This window comes from Buceros rhinoceros, unplaced genomic scaffold (genome assembly GCF_000710305.1).
Source record: "Buceros rhinoceros silvestris isolate BGI_N320 unplaced genomic scaffold, ASM71030v1 scaffold31105, whole genome shotgun sequence".
Taxonomy (NCBI): domain Eukaryota; kingdom Metazoa; phylum Chordata; class Aves; order Bucerotiformes; family Bucerotidae; genus Buceros; species Buceros rhinoceros.
This window is the reverse complement of record NW_010415116.1, coordinates 12,455-32,864: the sequence shown is the minus strand read 5'-3', so window position 1 is coordinate 32,864 and position 20,410 is coordinate 12,455. Positions and strand designations below refer to the sequence as shown.

The following is a 20,410-nucleotide window of genomic DNA, read 5'->3' as shown; positions in this document are numbered from 1 at the left end:
GCTTTATAGCACACAAGGCAGGAGGAATCCACAACTTCCTGTGCTACTTCTACTTCTGGAGAGCACAGAGGAATAAATCACAGATGCTAATACATCCTTCACGAAAACCTATTCTCATTTCCAAAAACAAATTGAGAGGAAAAAAAATTTCTGCTCTAAAATATGAGGGTTAGACAGCGATATTTTCAGTTGACAGCTAATGCAATTGTTCCAAGCTTTCCTAGTCTCTAAAAACATCCTCTCAATTTGAAAGGAATTAAAACTCACTACATAGGGGCTAACTGTTTGATATTTTATTATTTTATTTCTGGTTTCTTGAATAAATTAGTCATTCTTCATGCAGGAATGGTGTCTGTTTCCTGCTCCCACCCCCGCAAAAAAAAAAAAAAACAAACCCCAAACCAACCAAACAAAAACCCCCAAAAAACCAACCAAAGCAAACAATTCAAGTCACCAGAGCAGACTAGCTTGTGCTGTATTTCATAGAATGGTTTGTGTTGAAAGGGGTCTTTAAAGGCCATCTAGTCCCACACCCCTGCAGAGAGCAGGATAGTATACACTTTCAATTTCTTTTTTAGACGTCAGAACAGGATATATTTCTGTAATGCCTGCAGTTTTAACGTATCTTGGTTGGCTGAATATGTGCAGGTAAGGAGATTCCCTACAGAATGATTATGCCTGAGAATGAAATGAAAAAAAAGATAATTGAAATGGTATTTAGGCTTTTTATGTAACACCATTTGTAGTAATATGGGCTTAGCAAGCTTCACCATAAAAGTGGTAGAACTCAAGGTGGCAGCAAACACCATCAAAGCGCTCTTTTCGAAACTAAGTAAAATACTTTGCAGCATTAGTGGATGACAACAATACAACTATGCCATATGGTAGTAGTCAAAGGGGACCAAAAGTTTTCAGGAGCAGAGGCAGTGAGAGAGTACTGCCTTGGCAAAAGAAGGATTTTCAATCAAAGCAACCTACATAAGGAGCTGACTGATCAGTCAGAGGCAATGCAAGTCAAGGCAGGTTTAAAAAAACTCTGGATTTAATGCAGTATTTTATATGTTCTGGGAAGTTATTCTTGGGGATGCTCGACTGTTTTGTGATAATTTCTAAATTCATTTTGCAAGTAAAATATTATCTTAATGGCAAAAACATGCAATCACTCAACATCAGCAGCAATTAAGGTTATGTATTAAATGCTATTCAGTGTATGCAGTTTCTTTGCTTTGAAAACTTCAGAGAAACTGCTAGAGGAATTCATTCTGCATTGCTAGTTAAAATTTAAAAATGAACTCGGCAGTCTTACATAGCAAATTTGGCAGAACCTTGCCTGCTGAATCTTCCAATGGTTAAGTATAAGACTTACAGCTAAATAAACAGGTTTTTCTTCAAGTCAAAAACACAAACTGTTAGTACTAAGTGCTAGGGCAGAACTGCCAAATTGATCAGAAGTTAATAATTCTGTTACCCATTAAGTGACAAATCTGTTCTGACCCTTGTGAATTATAAGAAGGCACAGCCCAAAAGATGTATCATTATTAATATGCCACAAGTATTGAGCGTTTTACAAGTAAACTGTGAAATTTAAGGATTTGTGAATGTTGTCTAGTCACTGGACAGATTATTGGAGAGTGATAAGTACTGCTGAGCTACCGGTTAGAATAAGAGTAACTAAATTTATTCAGATCGTGTTTTGGATGTGGCATATTCAAGCGCTTGTGAAATCTAAATCCTTTGATACCTTAATCTCTTGGATTTTTTGTGGATTCTTTTATATGTGAATATTCACTCAACTTGTAGGCGTAACGTTGCAAGTGATTTTTAGTTAATGTTAAGTAAAACTGTCAGATTAGCAAGTGTTCTTTTTCGCTGAATTAAATAAGTTTAGTCGTGCTTTAAGAAGAATGAATGGAATTGAGAGGATGCTCTACTTAAAGGAGTATCAAAATAAAGAGACTTAAAGCCCAAATGTGGCTTGAAGTGATTATGTTGTCCATGCAATGGATCATGTTTTCAAAAAAAAAAGGCAAGGCAGAGGAGACAGTTTGAGACATTTTGAGACAGTTTGAGAGAGTTTGGGTATTTTTGGTGATCGGCTACCTTTTTGTTGGGTAGATTGGGAAGGTTTTTCACTTAATCTGCAAGGTTAGTTTTCTGTGTCCTGCATTTCTGCTGGCTCTATGTTAGGGAAGAATACACTAGGACAGCAGCTGTATGAACTGAGAATGGCTCCAAAACCTTACTCCTTGAAGTTTAATCTAAGTCAAGAAATGTGGTTAGAAAGAACCAGAAGCACAAAACTTGAGTGGTACTAGTTCAGGCAGGGTAGCACTAGGATTAAGAAAATATTTATATATAAGCGATTTGCAGCTTAATAAGTACAACTGAAAGTTACATGACTTATTGGGAAGTTCAGAATCTAGAACTTTTAGGTGAGCAATACAGATCATGACCATTTGAGGTAGCAAGTCAAATGGCACAAGTATTTCAAGAGTTGACCTAAAAGGAGAGGTGGATGTGATTTCAACTTTCCATTACAATTTGCCTGGTTGCCAAAGAATAGTGTTCCTTTGTGGTTCTGTAATGGATGGATAAAAACATTTTTAGAAACAGACACACATTCAGTTTTCCTCCTCTTTTATGCAGGAGGGGAGATCGTTCATTCCATTACCTTTCTTGTTTGTAACTGGCAAATATACTCTCCTATATCAATGAAGGATGTTCCTCCATAACTGAAGTGCAGGGCTCTCTTAGGCAGTGGGGAATGAATGATATGCCATTATCCCACTTGCTGAGAGTGATGCAAAAACCTTCAATATAGTTCATACCTGCTGAAATATAAGGTGCTGTGAAACATTATCAGTTGATGAGAATATTCTGAGACTATTAGCAGAAAACTTCCAAAACCTTCTCATGTTTTTTTTCAGGCAGATAACAACTTCATCAGACCTTAAGTAGCTTTCCCAAGGCATCCATATGATTCTAGATGATCACAGCTTTCTTTTTCTAAAATGTGTAGGTTTTCAGTTATTGAAGTAGAAGTATTGCAGAGAAAATGTAGGTATTTTAGACAAATCTTGTTTTACTGTAGGAAGGTGTGTGGGTGCCTAGAAGTTTGTTTAATTTAGCAAAACTGATAAGCATGTAATTAAAATCAAAATTGCTTGAGCACCAATTCGAATTGTAATCCCGACCTTAGAAAATCTTTATTCATACTATGTATATATAGAAAAGAGGTGTTTGGTACTGTATAAAGTTACCACATAAATTATGTAGCAATGTTAATAATGTAAGTGAAAACTGTATTAACATTCATTACAGTTTTCATCCTTCTACAGTTACGATTTTAACTACAGTGTTTGTTTAGTTATTAATATGAGTACATGATATTTTTAACATTATGAAGCCAATTCTGTGAAATCTTGGAAATTTCAGATGCTATATGACCAACTTGGTCATGTGATTAGGGTCTTAAATTTTGTTCCTTTAGTCACAGTTGTCATATGATTCTTATGTTATACAGACTTGACACATTCAACATTTGTGCAGCTTAGTAAAGGATGTCATCAAGTTTTTGCTGCAAGAATAGATTTGGTGGGAGAGAATTGCTATGTGAACTATTTAAAGAGTAAATGAAGAAGAATCTCAATTTTCTGAAGGCCTTTCCTTCTTAGCTAAAATTTTTCCTTTGAGTTTCTTGACATCTATTTGCCGCTTAACGCAGGAGATGATGCATGTTATTAATTGAATATTTAACAGCAATAATCTTTTAGGCTCATTGTACATGGTATTATTTTTCATTGTTTTATCCCTCTAAACATTGTTTAGTATTTCGTGGTCTGTTTCTTTCTTTTAGGGTGAACATATTAAAAATTTCCTTTAAAAGGAAAAAGTTTTTTATACAACAACGGCAAAAACATGTAAGTAATCATCTAATTTTTTTGCTCAAGTTGTCACATTCAATTTTTTGCCTCAAATGTTAAGACAACAAAATGGTGATCAAGGCCTCGTTGTGGTAACTTGCCTTTCTGTTTTGTTAGCTTGCTCTTGCTGTTCTGGTCCTCTTATCCTTGTTGTGTTTCCTGTTCTTGTTTCCTTTCCAACACTGAATTCTTCCACATTCATTCTGTTGGACTGTATTTTTCCCATGCAGGTTTCTTCTGCCTTGAAGGGTTGGGAGAAATGCAGATCTTCATCCTTTCTCTAGTATTTAGTAACCTGGCATATTTCCTTTTTCTTGCCAGTATCTGCTGCTCTTTTCCTTGATGGTCTCTCTACCCTGTAGAGTCACTCAATGCAGTGAATTTACTGAACAGCTGCTTATCTCACCTAAGAGGACTTTGTGAGGTCCCTTTTGCTTGTGGGGCTTAGGGGAGAGCTTCCTTATGGAAGAAAGGAAGGTCCTGGAGAAAAGGAGCTCTGCAGCTGAAAGACATGAGGTTGGAAAGGGGGATAGCGCACCTTCTGCTGCATGTAACATGAAGGGCTTTAGAAGTTGGCAAAATATATGAAGATAGTTGATAAAACCGATGTAGATTTTTTTCTGCTGTGAAGAATCTTCATAATACTGTGTTCTTTTTGCAGAGCAGTCAGTTGTAATATCAGTCTATTTAATAGGAGAAAAAAAATCTTGATTGCAGTATTGTGCTGCCATGATATGAACAGACAAATTAAGATACCTTTTTACAAAGAGAGTATTCAAGATGACAGAAAAAACACAGAAATTAGCGCCCAGCAGATAGATAATTTAATTCAGTTGAGGACAGAACTTGAATAGATAATAAAAGGTAAGCATTAACTTACACCTAAACGTTACGAAGTCTCTTTGCATTAGTAAATGAGCTTTTAAACTGATAGGAGCTGTGTTACAAGAAGACTTCTTGACCTAGATTCATTAGAGATTCTGCTGAATGCAGATTGCTAGGGAGGATTTTTCCAAAAGGAGAATGGTTGGCTTTCTTTTTTTCCAGTTTGGTGGGTACCTTCCAAATTTGAGGAGTGTGCAATTATGCACGCATTCTTCCTTCTCAGGGCTTATGTGTAAACCAAGTTAGTATCTAGAGATAGTATTCCTACACTAATGCTTACACGCATAAATGACACTTCTCTCTTTGGAGAGAGAGTGTCCTAACCCACTGCAGAGGGGTCTTAAGTTTTTTTTTCAAGCTGTAAGTTTCTAAATATATTGTTTATATGCAAACTTGTCTCAGTCTGTTCATATGTACTTCACTGTATGAAGAAACGAGTGGTTGGCAAACCATTCTACAAGCTCGAAAGTGTAATTGTATTCGTATTACACTGAGTATAATTGTATTACACTTGCAAATGTTACCTTCTAGATTTGAGGATTAAAAATTCACTGGTAAGTAGTCATTTTAAACTCTAAATATCTTTAAGTATACAAATATGACAAGCTTGTGGACAGCAATTCCCACATATGTCTGTGAGAATAAACACAGGAACAGAACTTTCTCTGAGAGTGATTAGTAACGGTGGATAGTAAAATGAGTAAACTTACAGGGGTTTTTTGGAACATGGAAGAATTATGTGTCAATATATAACAGTCTCTGGACTAAAAGATCATATAAAATGTGTGCGTTTATTGCATGAAGACTTGACTGCTGTTAATTTAATTTCTCTTTCTGGAGACCTGTGTCACCTTTGAAGGGCAGCATTCTTAATGTTTGTTCAATTTACCTTTCATTCCACTTTCTTTGCATCAATAACTATATCAACTTACCAAAGCTGTATCTTGTACAAAACTCTCTTGGGACCTGAAAAAAGCTCAATAAGTGCTACAGCTGGGTAAACTGGTGTAAACCTGGCTGGCAAAATTGTCTTACATTTGTGTTTCACTGGCACTTTGTCACTGAAGTTACAAGTAGGAGTTTGCACCAAGACATACAGGCTTTGTGTTTTGCTTCCTCTTGATCTGCTCATTGTGGCCTCGTGTTATCATCCAGAAAGCAGGGTTGGATTTGAACAGCAGTAGCAGCAGCTCCAGTTCCATCACAGCTTGCTTTCACCCAAGATGGATCACTGTTAACATCTTCAGTATTTTCTGAAATGCTATCAAGCAGATGCTTTCTGCATGCTATTGCTCTTGAAAGAACATTATTGAATTGAAGCCTTATGCAGAAAGTTAGAATTCAAAGATTGGGAGGGGTTTCTTTCCTACCTTGCACTCTTAATGGAATGTTTAAAAGTTTTGTTTGTTATTGGAGGTCAAGATCTGACTGGAAACCTGAAACTATATTTAGCTGTTTAACATTACACACATATATTAAAAAATTCTTTACCACTCTAGACTTAGATATGTCATTAACACTGCAAGGATTAGGAACTAAAGTACTTAGTAGTTTTTCAATATTGCTTCAATATCTGTTTTGTAGTTTAGAATTTCATATAGTCATGGGGTTATTTTTGCTATCTCCAGCTCAAAATCTGCTATACACTGGGTTGGGGTTTTTTTCAAAATACATTTTTCCTATTTGAGCTAAAAGTAATTTTATTGTTGATTTATAAGCTTGTTAACTGTTTGATCTGCTTGTATATATTGAAACATGGTATTTCCTACTGTTACAGAGTGAATCCAGAGAGCATATTGTTGCCTTCAACATGCTAAATTATAGAGCATGCAAAAATCTATGGAAATCCTGTGTAGAGCATCACACGTTTTTTCAGGCAAAGAAGTCACTACCTCATGAAAAAAAGATATTGTCACATTATTGGACCCTGGGTTCTAGAAATCCAGCAAAGTAAGTATTGTGTGAAAGCAAGTTTTGCTTTGTAATGGGAATGGGAGGTGCTCTGTTAGTGATAGCTCGAGTTGGAGCGGCAGGGTTCAGTTCTGCCCACTGCTGTGTCCCGGTTTCTGCAGTGTGGTATCATTACAATAGCACATTTCCTGTAATTTCATTAAAATGTATTTGAATATGTTTTACTGGTATTGTTTCAGCTTGCTGTTTCAGTTTGAGGTATGAAACCACTAGACAGTAAAAATGTCACATAGCTAATGATCCAGTAAGACTTTGCGGAACAGATTTGTTTTGAAGTGTTTACCCCCTAGTGTCATGTACACACTCTGTTTCATATGTTAGGGCAATTTCTAGACTGTATCATACCAACCACTTACTACTGACATTGAGATGAAAAACTTTGTCCCATTCAGGATACAACTATTCAAGATACCACTTCTGTGACACTTCTAACCTTTTAGTTGTCTCACTGGGTTCTGCTAGTCATGGAGCTGTTTTTTTCATAGTGATAGCAAAGATCTAGTTCCCCAAAAGCAATGCTTTAGAGCTGTCATTTTGCAATATGAAGATGGAATTACTCCTTCCCATATACACCAACTGGGTTCTAACCTCATTAAACTTCATCTGCCAGTTTATTGTCTAGTCACTTGACTTCTTGTCCTTCTGCATTTCTTCACAGCTGACCTTTATTTTTGCCATCCTGTGTGATTAATATCTTCAGCAAACTTCATTCACTCTTTTATCTATATCTCTAATGAGTATGTTGGACAAAAGAGCCCCCAACAGTTACCCAAGATTTCACTGATGACCCTTTTTACTATAGATCTGAAACATTTTTTCCTATTATCACTTTTATGACTCAAGTGAACTGGTGATTCCTCCAAGTGAGGACCCTATTCCCTAGCTCCTTAGTTTCTTTATGGGTTTAAGGGACCTTGTCAAACATCTTTTTGAAACCTTGAGTAGATTAAATCACTAGTTTAAAGTGGGAGATTATATTCAAGTAGTTTGGCTATTTCATCTTAAAGGCTTTTAGATTTTTTTTATAAGTATCAGTCCCACTGATTTATTTCATTGGATGATTTTTTTTGTTGTTTCATTTCTCAGCAATTCAGCTACAAATGTGTTATGCTGTGTGGTGTCATCATCCTGTGTCCTGTCCCTACCTCCAAAAAAAAAAAAAAAAACCTGTTAAACATAGAAAAAAAAATCTCTCGTGTTAACAGTGAATGAAAAAGAAAATCTTATGTCATTATCTTCTCTAAATGTGAGATTTTGGAAGATTCTTTGTTCCTTTGATCATCTGTAGTCCCTGTAGACTCTCTGGAAACCTGCTTGTTCTGATAAGGTTTTGAATATTTTATTGTTTTCTTTTTGGTTTTGGGTGTTCTTTGTTCCTGGGTTTTTTGCAGTGTGTTCCCTTAACGGTTTAACTTTACATTTAATTTCCCAGACTGATGTCTCTTTCCTATTTGAATAAGCTTCAACTTTTGAATTATGACATCATACTCCAAATACTTTCCCAGCCTTTGGTGTCTGGCTGGCTTTTCGTACTGGCTTGTCTCTTTAGGTACTGCAGAAATTCGTACCAAGTATACCATTGCTTGTAAATGAAGCAGTTAACCTACGAGGGCAGACCAGCAGTATGAGGGCTGATAAAATGATATGTTTTCTGCTGAAGTGAAATTCCATGTTTTCACCTAGTACTAGATCATAGCTGAAGCAATTGAAAACAAATAGTTGTATTAACAGTAATCTAATATTCTAATGTTCTACAGATCTGCATTTTGAAAATTAACTTCTCTGTGGAGTGATATGAACTTGTTTTGCCTATAGGGAAGGTTTTGAGGAGGTGGATGTTCTCGAAGCTTGTAGGATTGTCATGGCCTGGAGTCTTTTATTTCTCTCATACTTGCCAACAATTCAAAATTGTGATGCTTGTATATACATATGCACACGCAGGTGTTGCAAAGCCCTTGAAATGTTAAGAAAACAGGATGAATTCCAAAGGGTACCAGTTTAGTATCATTCCAATTTTTACTAAACATTTGATTTTTGACAAATTTACTGTTATGATTTCTAAATAGCCTGTAGCATGCAGGATAGCACCCATTGTTGAGCTGGGTTACTAAGAAAGACTTCTTTTCACGTGATATCACGTTCTGAGGTGTTATCTCTGGTGAACTGCTAATTTAGGCTATTAGGAATCTCTAGGGAGACCTGTTCATTGTGATACCTTCCATCAGCTTAATTATATCCTCTACGCTAGTGCATTCTTTGGCCTTACTTATGCCAGCAGCAAGCGTGGAATTTAGTATCTGCTTGAGGCAGAAATGACTTCTCAACCCTCGCTATCAGAGGGTGCTAAAGTACATAAGAAGCATTCTTCTGGAAATAGAGAGTGGTCTGGTGTAGCTCTTATTTGCTGAGGCAGCAGGTAGATTGTTAAAGTAGTTCTGTACTCCGTGAAGCAATTAGTGAATTATTACCCTTTTATGAGCTTTAACAGGGAAAATCTAGAATCTTTTGCCTGTATTTGAACCATGTTTTGTTAGGCACTCAGTTCAATGCCAATAGGACTTACCAAATTTCCTGTTTGCCTCTCCATCTTCTTAAATAACTGGGTTCAAAATAACTCTCAAATAAAGTTGTTTTTACACAGGCTTGTGACTAGCATAGTAGCAGGAATTGACAAACGGTTTTATTGCCACAAGCGAAGGACAGCAAATGACTCTGTGAGAATGCAAGTGCATAAGTAGGGACAAGTCAGCACAGAGGACTCTTTAAAAACATATGAATTTTCAACTTGACTTTCATAAACACATTTTAATTTCTTTTAAGTTTTCTATGCAAAATAGTTCATATGCAGTTTTTTGTTTCTCTTCAGGTCTGTCAACAGCCAGTACTGCAGAAAAGTTATAGGTGGGATGGTTTGGAACCCATCTATGAGACGATCTTTATCTGTTGAGCATCTAGAGACAAAAAGCCTTCCTTCTCGATCACCTCCTGTTACCCCAAATTGGTAAATCCAGTTTCAGCCATTCCCATACCTTCCAGCCTCCTATCTTTTCTAATTGTATGTACTCTAACAGAATGATTATGTAGTGTGTACATATATATATTTAAACATTGTTATTCTGAGAATATATATGATGACAGGAGAAGAGTGGGTGTCACCTCAACTTTAGCAAGGCTTTTGATACTGTCTTCCAAAATATTATACCCGAGTTAAGACATTATGTTCTGGAATGGTGGACGACGAGATGGTTTGAAAATAATGAAGTGGTTGGATGGCTGGTCTTAGAGGGGATTGTTAATGAGTCATACTCTGCCTGGAGGCCAATACAAGGAGAGTGTTGCAGGGTCTGTCTTGGGACCTGTCCTGCTTAACATCTTTATGAGCTGGAGGGGGCAATGGACTGCGTGTTCATGAAGTTTGCAGGTGACACCAGGCTGGGGGGACAAGTCAAGTTTGAGGGCAGGGCTGCTCTCCAAAGGGACCTCGATAGTCTGGAGAAATGGGCCAAAAGAAACTGTATGAAATCCAGCAAAGACAAAAGCAGAGTCCTGGGAAGGAAAAACACAATGCAACAGTGTTGTCTGTGATGCAACTCTCTGGAAAAGGACCTGCAAGCTGCACATGAGCTATCTGGTGTGCCCTGTCAGCAAAGTAGTCCATAGCAACCTGGCAGTATTACAAAAGTGTAGATGGAAGATTGAAGGAACTGATTGTCTCCCTTTTGTTCAGCATTCATTAGACCTTATTAGAAAGCTGCAGCCCCTTTCATGTCCACTAACACAAGAAAGACTATGACAAACTGGAGAGAGCTCAGGAAAGTCACCAGCCACCATAGTCAGTAGCCAGGGGGCTGGAGCACCTACCCTATGAGGAGAGGCTGAGTCAACTGTGCTTGTTCAGCCTGGAGAAGCAAGAGTTTCCCAGTTGCCTAATGACAGCCTGGAAGTTCTTAGAAGGAGGCTAGCAAGAGGATGAGCCCAGGTTCCTCAGTGTTGCATGGTGGGAAGATGAGACAACAGGAATAATTTGAAACAAGAGAGGCTCTGTCTAGACATAAGCAAAAACCGCTTCACCACAAGCACAGTGGAGAGTGGTTGCTCCATTTTTGTGCAGTCTCCATCCTTCAAGTTATTTGAGATCTGACTGGATAAAGCCCTTAAGCAGCCTGCTCTGACCTCAGTTGACTCTGCTCTGAGGAGGAGGTTGGACTGGATGACCTCCATAGGTCCCTTCCAACCTGAATCGTCCTATGATTAGAACTTTAACAATCCAGGTAGCATTTTAGAGGAAAACAACCAAAACAGTTCAGTGTATTGAATCTAGCAGTCTATGATAGCCTAGTACACCATACAAAATGTTTAAAAATTGATAACTTAAAGTGAGACGTATAGGTCTGCCATGAGATTTTGGAACGTAGATGGCGGTAGGATAGAAATTTCACTTTGATAAGGTTTAATGAATTATTTTGATCTTCCAACTTGTGTTTGTGTTCCTTATTTTTAAGGCGGAGTCCTAGACTACGTCATGAAATTCGTAAAGCACGACACTCATCTGTAGATAATCTTACAAACGAGATTAGTTATATTACTGAAACGGAGGATGTTTTCTATACATATAAGGGCTCTCCAACATCAAAGGACAGTGATTCAGAGTTTTCTCAGAACCGCAGTCCACAGAGGAGGTAAGGACTTCTGCAAACAATTCATTGCCTGTTTTTTTTTCTTTTTCGAAAAACACCAAACAAAAAGCCAAACAGCTTTAGTATAAAATGGTCATCATTGATTATAGTATTAAAATTAGTTCATGGTTTTGTGTTTGCATAAGCTTTATTTTGGCAAATTTGTTAAACAGCAAATGCCATGATACAAAATGACAAGTTAACAACAAATGAACCCTTCATTCCCAAACAATTCTCAGTAGTTGAGTTCTTAGTAAAATTAGAGAAGCTATTAAGGCGTGCCCGTTCATATCCTGTTTCCTAGTCGCTTCTGCAGCCCTTTCCTACCTGTTATAAAATCTTCCTTTTTTTGGAGGAGCAAGACTTACAGAACTCTTTCAAGAGTTCACTTATGTTCCACATCATCAGCTCAGCATCGTCACTTGGGAGAGGTACTGCGTTTGAGTAAACACAAGAGCACGATAATGCTGGTGGTCATCCATCTTTTTCTGCCTCAGAGAAGCTGTAGATTGCTTGTCTAAAGTCAGTCTCTGCTTGTTGCCTTGAGGAATTTTTGCTTTATTCCTTAAGGACCAGCTTTTTTTCTCCCCTGCAGCAATCTTTTCACTGGTAGGTTTGCTTCCAGGGCTTGAAGCACCTATCTTTGCTCATATATTACATGTTATGTTGTTAAGCTTCACTCTTATCTTAGAGGCGTTTCTTAATGAGTAACTTCAGATTAACAAAATATTGACTTCAGAAATAACGTACAAAGTCTTTAATTGTTCAGTCTCAAAAATAAAACAACTACTTTAAAACTTGCAGCTGAGAAGAATACTTTGTGTTAAAATGCAGGTTCCTTTGTAATATTACAAAAGGAAAATGGTTTCCAGCAATCCTTAGTAACTTTAAGGCAAGATGTGTTTTGAGAAGCAATGTAGTAATGGAAGATAGGACTCAACTACCCCTTGATCATGTGCAGCTACTGACTGTAGCTTCCAACTCTGGATTTAAACTGTCATCTTCAAATTTTAATATAATAATATAGGTACTACACTACAGCAGAGAGGTTTTTGTGAAAGAAGGGAACAATTAACATGTCATGCATATTTGGAGCTTGTCATTCAGGTGGTTTAAATTGTTTTTCTATTTTTCTGACTGCAAGTCAGATGAACCTCAGTACTAATAATGTCAGTAATGGCCATGACCATATACAAAAGTCATGTTTCTAGATGTTGTGAATAGTCATAGATAGGAAGCCATGTCTTACCAGTGTTTTAACATTTACACTTTTAGGAGCAATTTCTGAGTAAAAATAAGGAGAGGCAGACCATAAAAGGAGAAGATGAGAGTAGAAGCTGTAGAAAGAAAACTTAAGTTGCCATGCTGAGTTCTGTGACTGGTGGATTATGTCCTGTGTGTTAGTATGTTGTTTTCCCATGGTTTTTTGGTTGTTTTTCCTCCTCTGTAGTTTTTTTCATTTCATTCCTGTTTCACCTATCCTATGCCTACTGAGAATGAGGTGGGAAAGCCTGCTTTTATGCTGTTCTCTGACACTGAAAATGGGATGTTCTAAATTTGGAAATAGCATATTCATTTATTTTTCTGAGCACTAAATGACTATGCTGCATCTGAGTAATATCACTTGGCGTGGAGAAGATTAGTGTTATTACCTCATACAAACCAAATTTTCTATACGTCTTCTCCCCAATGCATATTTGGTTTCTTAGGTATGTTTATAATATTTGATCCTCTGCAGGTAACTGAAAAAATGCTTGCATAAATGTGATGAACTTAAGTTCAAAGTGTGTGTTTTGGGAGAAGAATGTAACACATGTAATGCATGATCCTTTGTGGTATTGACTTTCATGAAGCCAAAAGGTCATTAATACTTCCCTTTTTAATAATTGAGGTAAAATATGCAATAACCGTACAAGTAAAAATGTGTTCCCTCTCTACTCTGAAGCTTGCAACAGCTCATGATAGTCCACATTCCAGTTTTTCTTCTTTTATATTCTTACAGTACTCATTACTTGCCTCGCTCCCCTTGTTGAAAGATGTAAAGTAAAAACAAGTATATGAGTGTAGTAAAATCTTTGTTTCCGTGAATGGTTTATTGAAAGAGGTAACCTTACCCTATCAGCTAAATCTGTTCTATAAGAAATAAGTTTAACTTGCATATCTTTGGTATTATATATGGACACTTGTTCTGGACTCTTGCCACACTTCAGGAATGTTTGTATATGAACTATAAAACAACTTGCAGTGTACTGATAAATCTTTTAAAGCCAACTTACCCATTTTTGCCAGTCTGGTCTTTAGCAGATTTGAATTGAGATAATGGAAACATGTTATGGAAAATAATGGATTTACAACTTCATTATTTCTTTTTCATTAGAGGAGAGCAAAGAATAGCTTCTCCTGGTCCTAGTAATATACATTGTCTTTAGAGTGCTCTTTTTCTACTGCCTAGCCTGCTGTCTGAGACTATCAAAAATGTGTTCGTTAATGCTAATTATAACTAATGAATAGCTTTGACATGGAAAAAAAAATCTGAAATGTTTCTGGAGAGCTGCTAGCAAACAACTATAAGATGCTGATTTTTAATTGCTGAATTGTTATGTCTGGGACTTCAAATCTTAATCATGCAGCAGCTTGATTTTTTGTAAGCTAAGTATGTTCACATCAATTTCATTAACTCTATATGAAGCTCAAGGCTGTGCAAGCTGCAGTTAGCATGGGATATGGCTTTTCTCTGTTTTTCAGGCTACCATCAGTATTTCAGGGGTAGGGAGAGAGTTTTCATCTGTTTCCCTTCAGCCCCTGGGTAAACTGACCTGCTGTGATATAGTGCTTTTTGAGACAAATACAAAGGAAAAAATTGTGTAACGAGGTTTGCTATGCACCCAATCCTACCAAGGCATGTTTGGAACCTTGGTGGGTATCAGAATTGTAGAAGCCACCATTGCTGGCAGACTTGTATATATTTCCCTATACACTTTTTTTTTTTTAACCTCCCAACATTAACTAATATAATTATTTTCCTAATAATTGTTTTTTCTTCCGTGCTGTGTTTACTCACTTAAGGGATTAAATCAATTTATATTTTCTTTCTATAAAACAGCACAGTTTAGAAAATAAGTTACATGGAACAGCTCTTAGTTTGGAGAGCATAAAACATGAGTTTTATGTTAATGTTAACATTTCTTCTTCCATTTCTTTAAAAATATTGTACTTATCTACATGTCAACACCTAGAATTATGTTTACTGTTAAATACTTTTAAGGAGCATGCTGAAAATGAGGGTCAAGAATATTTTGTCATCTATTACATTGCTTCTCTGGAGGGCACAGTGATTGTTTTAAAAATGTGCTTTGTGTGAATGTTTTACCTTCTAACTGAAATTTATGAGGTATATCCTACAGGCTGTGACTGGAAAAAAGAAAATTAGAAAACAGAGCAAAGTGTTCATATAGCTGATTCACAGAAAGCTAGGGCAAGCTTATGAATCTTGTGTTTGATGTAGCTAGACTGCTTCTGCTACCCAAATTATTTAAGGTACTTTCACATTCAAGTACAATTTGAGGCTCAGACATAGTGAAAAGAAGAAATTTTTCTCTCTCAGATTAGTGTCTGCAGAAAACATTGGAGCTGTATTATAGACCAAAAAATTGCTCTAATCCCAAATTAACATATATTAAATAGAGCTTTATTCACAGGTCGTGAATAAGTTTGCGTATCTAAGCTAACTGTCTCAAATCACAGCTGCATACAAAACCTGTCATCAAAGGCAGTGCTGAAGAGGACTTCAAGAGGACTTTTGTTTAGCCCAGGGCTCCCCAGCCTTTGTGAAGCGAGCCTCCCCTGTCAGTTCTTTCTCCTCTTTGTTGCCCTGCTGCTAGGCATTTCATCTCACTGCTACTGCCACTGAAAAATTAGCACTAACACAGATGTGAAGCCCACACTGAGCCTTCCGGAGTCTCATAGGTTGCTTTCTGTGTTACACCACACTTTGTTAAGGGTTAGCCTCATCAGTTCAGAACAGATAATTCTGTCTATCTTCTGACAGTATGTTGTACTCAATCTGTCACTACATTTATCCCATGCCTACATGCCTATGCACAATACTACTATTAATTTGTTTTTTAAAATTATTTCCAAAATAATATTGAGATAAAACGTACTAATTAGTAAGTGCACTCCTTTGATAGCTGTTTTTCAATTAAAATTGCCTTTCCCTAGTCTTGACTTCAGCTTCCCTGAAGCTGTTTTTCTTGAGAGATTTGCATTTTCTTCATTGAAGCACTGTTGCTACTGACTTACTACATTTCTTAGTTTAAATAGAAAACTTCTCTGTTCTGTGAGGTTAGATATCTTATCTTCAGATGTCCTTAAACACTGAGATATGGATTAGAGAAGGGTTATGAATATGAAGTCTTGCAGCTTTCCTTTAAGATACAAAATCAATTAAGTTATATTATGAGGCTTAATTGTTTCTGTAGTTATCTGTGTGGAAAAGCTGCTTTAATTTTTTTTTTCAAAGTTGTGTCATCCTGACCATTTGCTCTCCTGATGGGCAGCCTGAATAAAGCTCTTGGAAGAGGTTGCCTTTGAGAGAAATGTTTTCCTTACAATGTGATAAGTTTAAAGTACAGCCTGTTATTTTTAAAAGCAGGCTGATGAACTTGTGCAGGGAATTTTTTTTACAATTTTTCCTTTCTTTAGCCTGGCATAGTACCTGAAGATCACCACTGTTGCAGTCTGTCTTGATAGAGGTAACGCTACGGTTTCCAAATTTGGACTAAGGAAAGCCTCACTGGTATAGAAGAGCAGATCATCGTTAGTGATTTGCCTTTCTGTGACACTAATGCAATCTGGATGCTACTGTGTCATTTAAGAGCAAAAGGCTATAGTGAAAATTAAAGAGTCATATTGAAGTACGTGATGATATTGCTTCAAGACCAGATTGGGATATTCCAAAATGTCTTTGATTTAAGTAACCTTCAAATCTCAGTTGGCTTTAACTCGGGCAATAGACTGATTATATTTTGGAATCATGTACTCTGACAGGCTTGATCTTGTATCAGATGATAGGTTTTGTCTTGAAAAACTGCACTGTTAATCTTCAGTGTACCAGTGCAAGCTCTGGTTCTTGGTATTGATATCATATTAAAAAAAAAAATTCTTATCACCCCCAGTAGTTCATGTGTAGTGTTCTTCCTGGTGAGCTGTTACAAGAGTAGAAAAAGAAACTTGAAAGAAACCAGCTTACCCTACCTTCAAGTAAATAAGTGAAACTGTAAACAACTGAGTTTCCTTGTTTCCTTATGTTCATGTATTTGTTGTAAATTAAAAATCTGTATATTTAAATGTTTTGATAATACAATTTTATACATACGGCGAACTTAAAATACCAAGGTCCAAGGTTTGGCATGAAAACACAGACATGTAACCAAATAGTAATTTAAGGAGCTTTGGATTTTAATTTTCCCCTGTATGTTCCTTTCCTTTTTCTTAAACATCTTCTGGTGCCTAATGTGTGATACAGATGTTCACACTTCACAGTGCAATGAAAATGAATGACTGACAAGAAATGAAAACTGAAAACCACTGTGTTTAATGCGCTTAACCCCTGAGAACACAGCTGTAAAAAGCCACATAATTTTCCACCAGTCACTATGGAAGGGGAAGAGTATCCTCCACTCTTTTGTCCATGGATTAATTAGTTTTATTCTAGCTTTGAGGGAAGATCATGCATTGTTGCCAACACCCACACTTACCCCCTAACTGAATGTTGTCACATTAAAGTAAGCTGCTGTTTCTTTCAGACAAAAGGATGTTTGATGCAAAGGGTTCCTTGAACAAACAGGTTTCCATGTGGATCAGGATAATCCTATTCATGTTACCTATGCAGGACCAATTTCTCCTTCATATGAGGAGCAGAGCTTATGTTCGACCTTTTTAAATTCAGATTTAATGGCTTGAACTTTCTTACAAGTTTTTTTTATACTATAGAAGAAATAGTTCAGAGCGTTAACAGCTGTTGCTTGCCCCCTTAATGCTTTTTTTCATGTTTTTGAAACATGGATACTTGTTAGTAAAGAATATATAAATTTAACTATGCTTATAAGGTGTGCTATCTTAAGGGTAAAAAATAAAAAAGAAAATCACACTGCGATTAGTTAAACCCTCATACAGATTAACAGAAAGTTGGAGGTGTTTCTGTCCTTGGAGAACCTCAAAATGCCACATGACAAAAACCTGAACACCCACATCTAACTTTGATGTTGACTGTTCTTTGAACAAGAGTTTAGGTTATCTCTCAAGATCTCTTCCAACATAAATTACTTTGAGTCTGCAACTCTACTTGCTATAAATGCAGTGATGAGTGGATCCAGAGCATCCTCAGTAAGTTTGCAGATGACACCAAGTTAGGTGGGAGTGTTGATCTGCTTGAGGGGAGGGAGGCTCTACAGAAGGATCTGAACAGGCTGGATCGATGGGCTGAGGCCAGATGTATGAGCTTCAACAAAGCCAAGTGCCAGGTCCTGCACCTGGGCCACAACAACCCCCTGCAACACTACAGACTTGGGGAAGAGTGGCTGGAAAGCTGCCCAGTGGAAAACGACCTGGGGGGTGTTGGTCGACAGCCAGCTGAATATGAGTCAGCAGAGTGCCCAGGTGGCCAAGGCGGCCAACAGAATCCTGGCTTGTGTTGGAAGTAGTGTGTCCAACAGGAGTAGGAAAGTGACTGACCTCCTGTACTCGCACTGGTGTGGCTGCAGGGGTTGTTTAACTTGAATACAGTGTCTAGTTTTGGGCCCTGCCCTACAAGAAGGACATTGAGGTACTGGAGCGTGTCCAGAGAAGGATAGAGAAGCTGGTGAAGGGTCTAGAGCACAAGTCTTATGGGGAGTGGCTGAGAGAACTGGGGTTGTTTAGCCTGGAGAAGAGAAGGCTCAGGGGAGACCTTATTGCCCTTTGCAACTACCAGAAAGAAGGTTGTAGTGAGGTGGGTGTTGGTCTGTTCTTCCAAGCAACAATAGGAGAAGTAGTAGTGGGCTCAAGTTGCGCCAGGGGACGTTTAGGTTGGTAGGAAAAATTTCTTTAGAGAGTTGTAAAGCATTGGAACAGGGTGCCCAGGGAAGTGGTGGAGTCACTATCCCTGGAGGTATTTAAAAGACATGTAGATGTGGTGCTGAGGGACAAGACTTAGAGGTGACATGGCAGTGCTGGGTTAATGGTTGGACTTGATGATCTTAAAGATCTCTTCCAACCAAGACCATTCAGTGATTCTCTGGTTCTATATTCCTGCATAAATTTCTCTTAAAGCTAAACATGCTTGCAAAGCTATAAACCTATTTGGTTTATATGTATTCTAGATCTATCTTCTTCTGGGGACGTAGATGACACAGTGTGTACAGTCTCAGAGTTAGAGCGGAAGGAAATGAAATGAGGAACTAGTATACAGAAAGGAAATTCACTTGCACTGTGCTATGAATTTCTGGAAGTGCATATACGCCTCTGGTTTTAAGCATGATGCATCATCTGGTGAAGGTATTGCACTGAAAATAGATTTCCTGAACATATGCTGCATTTGTTCAATTCTTTCAGCTTGCCATTTTGATAGACAATAAACTGTAGCTGCATGGAGAGCATTGGTGAATATGCTTTGGGAACACATTATTTTAACTAAATGTAATTCCTTGGGGAAACAAAATTTTTAAAGCATTAATGTTGATGGAAGTACCCTTCAGATGTATCCAGCCAAGGACTAGTAACTACTTTCTTGGTAGAAAATTGAAAATAATTTAAAAATCACTTTAAGTTATTTATGCTTTTTAATCATATACATGTGTGATCAAATCCTTGTCCTCACAAAACCTGCTGCATTTCACAAGAGTCCATTGTTCCTGTTTCGTATACTACAGTCTTTCTCAAGGAAGATGCCTAAGTGTTCTAAATGTTTCTGAGAACATTTTAGTTTGCTTCAAATTGGGTTTTAAGAGTACTACTAATAGACTTTCATGAGTTTTACTCTGCTCTTCCACTCAAATATACACAAAAATAGTACATGAATTTTGCTTACAGGTAAACCTTTCTTTTTAAAATATACAGCATTCTTAAAATGCACTGCACTTTCCTTGCTAGTTTGAAAACAAATCATTTCACATCCAAAAAGAAAGTCTCAAGGTTGAATTACAAATCTGTAGTAAGGCAAATTTTGCAGCCAGAAGGGCATTTGCAGAGTAGCAGAATACATGACACCTTCATGGAGAGTGAGTAAACTGGAATATGGTCAAGCACTGCACAAGCAGTGCAGAGTAACTAAAAGAACCATTTTGTGGATGATGGCAGGAGCTTACAAATGGGAATGTTTGGAATTTACAGAAAATCACTGAAAAACTTGTGTATACCATGAATTCCTCAAGGTTTTCTGTAATAGTACTCTTAGGTGTGCAGCACAAAGAATCTACATGACCTTCTTACACAGGTGTTCTGTTCATAGAAATGCTGAATGTTCTATGTATAAAATTCTCTAAAAGGCAGCAAAATGTGTTGCTGCAAATATCTTCCACTTATTTGGCTTATGAGTAGTTATCCCAGTTTTAATGGTGAGCTCTCAAAAAAGAGGTGATAGTGGAAGTGCTGGCACACTCAGACTCCCCAGCCCTGCAGGTGTTACAAGAAAAGAAGCTTTAAGAACTTCAAGAACAGCACAAGGGCAAAACCTACAGATGTTTCCTTCTGTTGTTTGTAGAGGGGAGTTTTGCTACAGTGCTATTGTTTCAGCAATCCCTTTTCTCTCGGGGGTTTTACTCTGCTGTAGTTTATCATCCTCAGTTCTCAGAATAGCAGAATTCCCTGGTAGGGCACACCAAAATGGAGAAAGGAGGGATCTTTCCTCAAGACCTTTTCTTTCCGTCCCCCTGACAGAAGAGTTAGACTTCTCAGGGCAAAGAGTTTTACTATAAA

The 20,410-nt window shown here is 37.4% G+C and overlaps 1 protein-coding gene across 1 annotated transcript in view; it reads left to right on the top strand.

The window, feature by feature from the left end:
- LOC104494486 (tyrosine-protein phosphatase non-receptor type 3-like) overlaps window positions 1-20,410 on the top strand; it is a gene marked incomplete at both ends in the record, with an annotated part of 45,487 nt that overhangs the window by 12,914 nt on the left and 12,163 nt on the right. Inside the window, 4 exons of the mRNA XM_010137309.1 lie at window positions 3,857-3,920; window positions 6,586-6,758; window positions 9,646-9,780; window positions 11,282-11,458. Of these exons, the coding sequence (XP_010135611.1) occupies window positions 3,857-3,920; window positions 6,586-6,758; window positions 9,646-9,780; window positions 11,282-11,458 (549 nt within the window). The remainder of the gene's footprint in view (window positions 1-3,856; window positions 3,921-6,585; window positions 6,759-9,645; window positions 9,781-11,281; window positions 11,459-20,410) is intronic.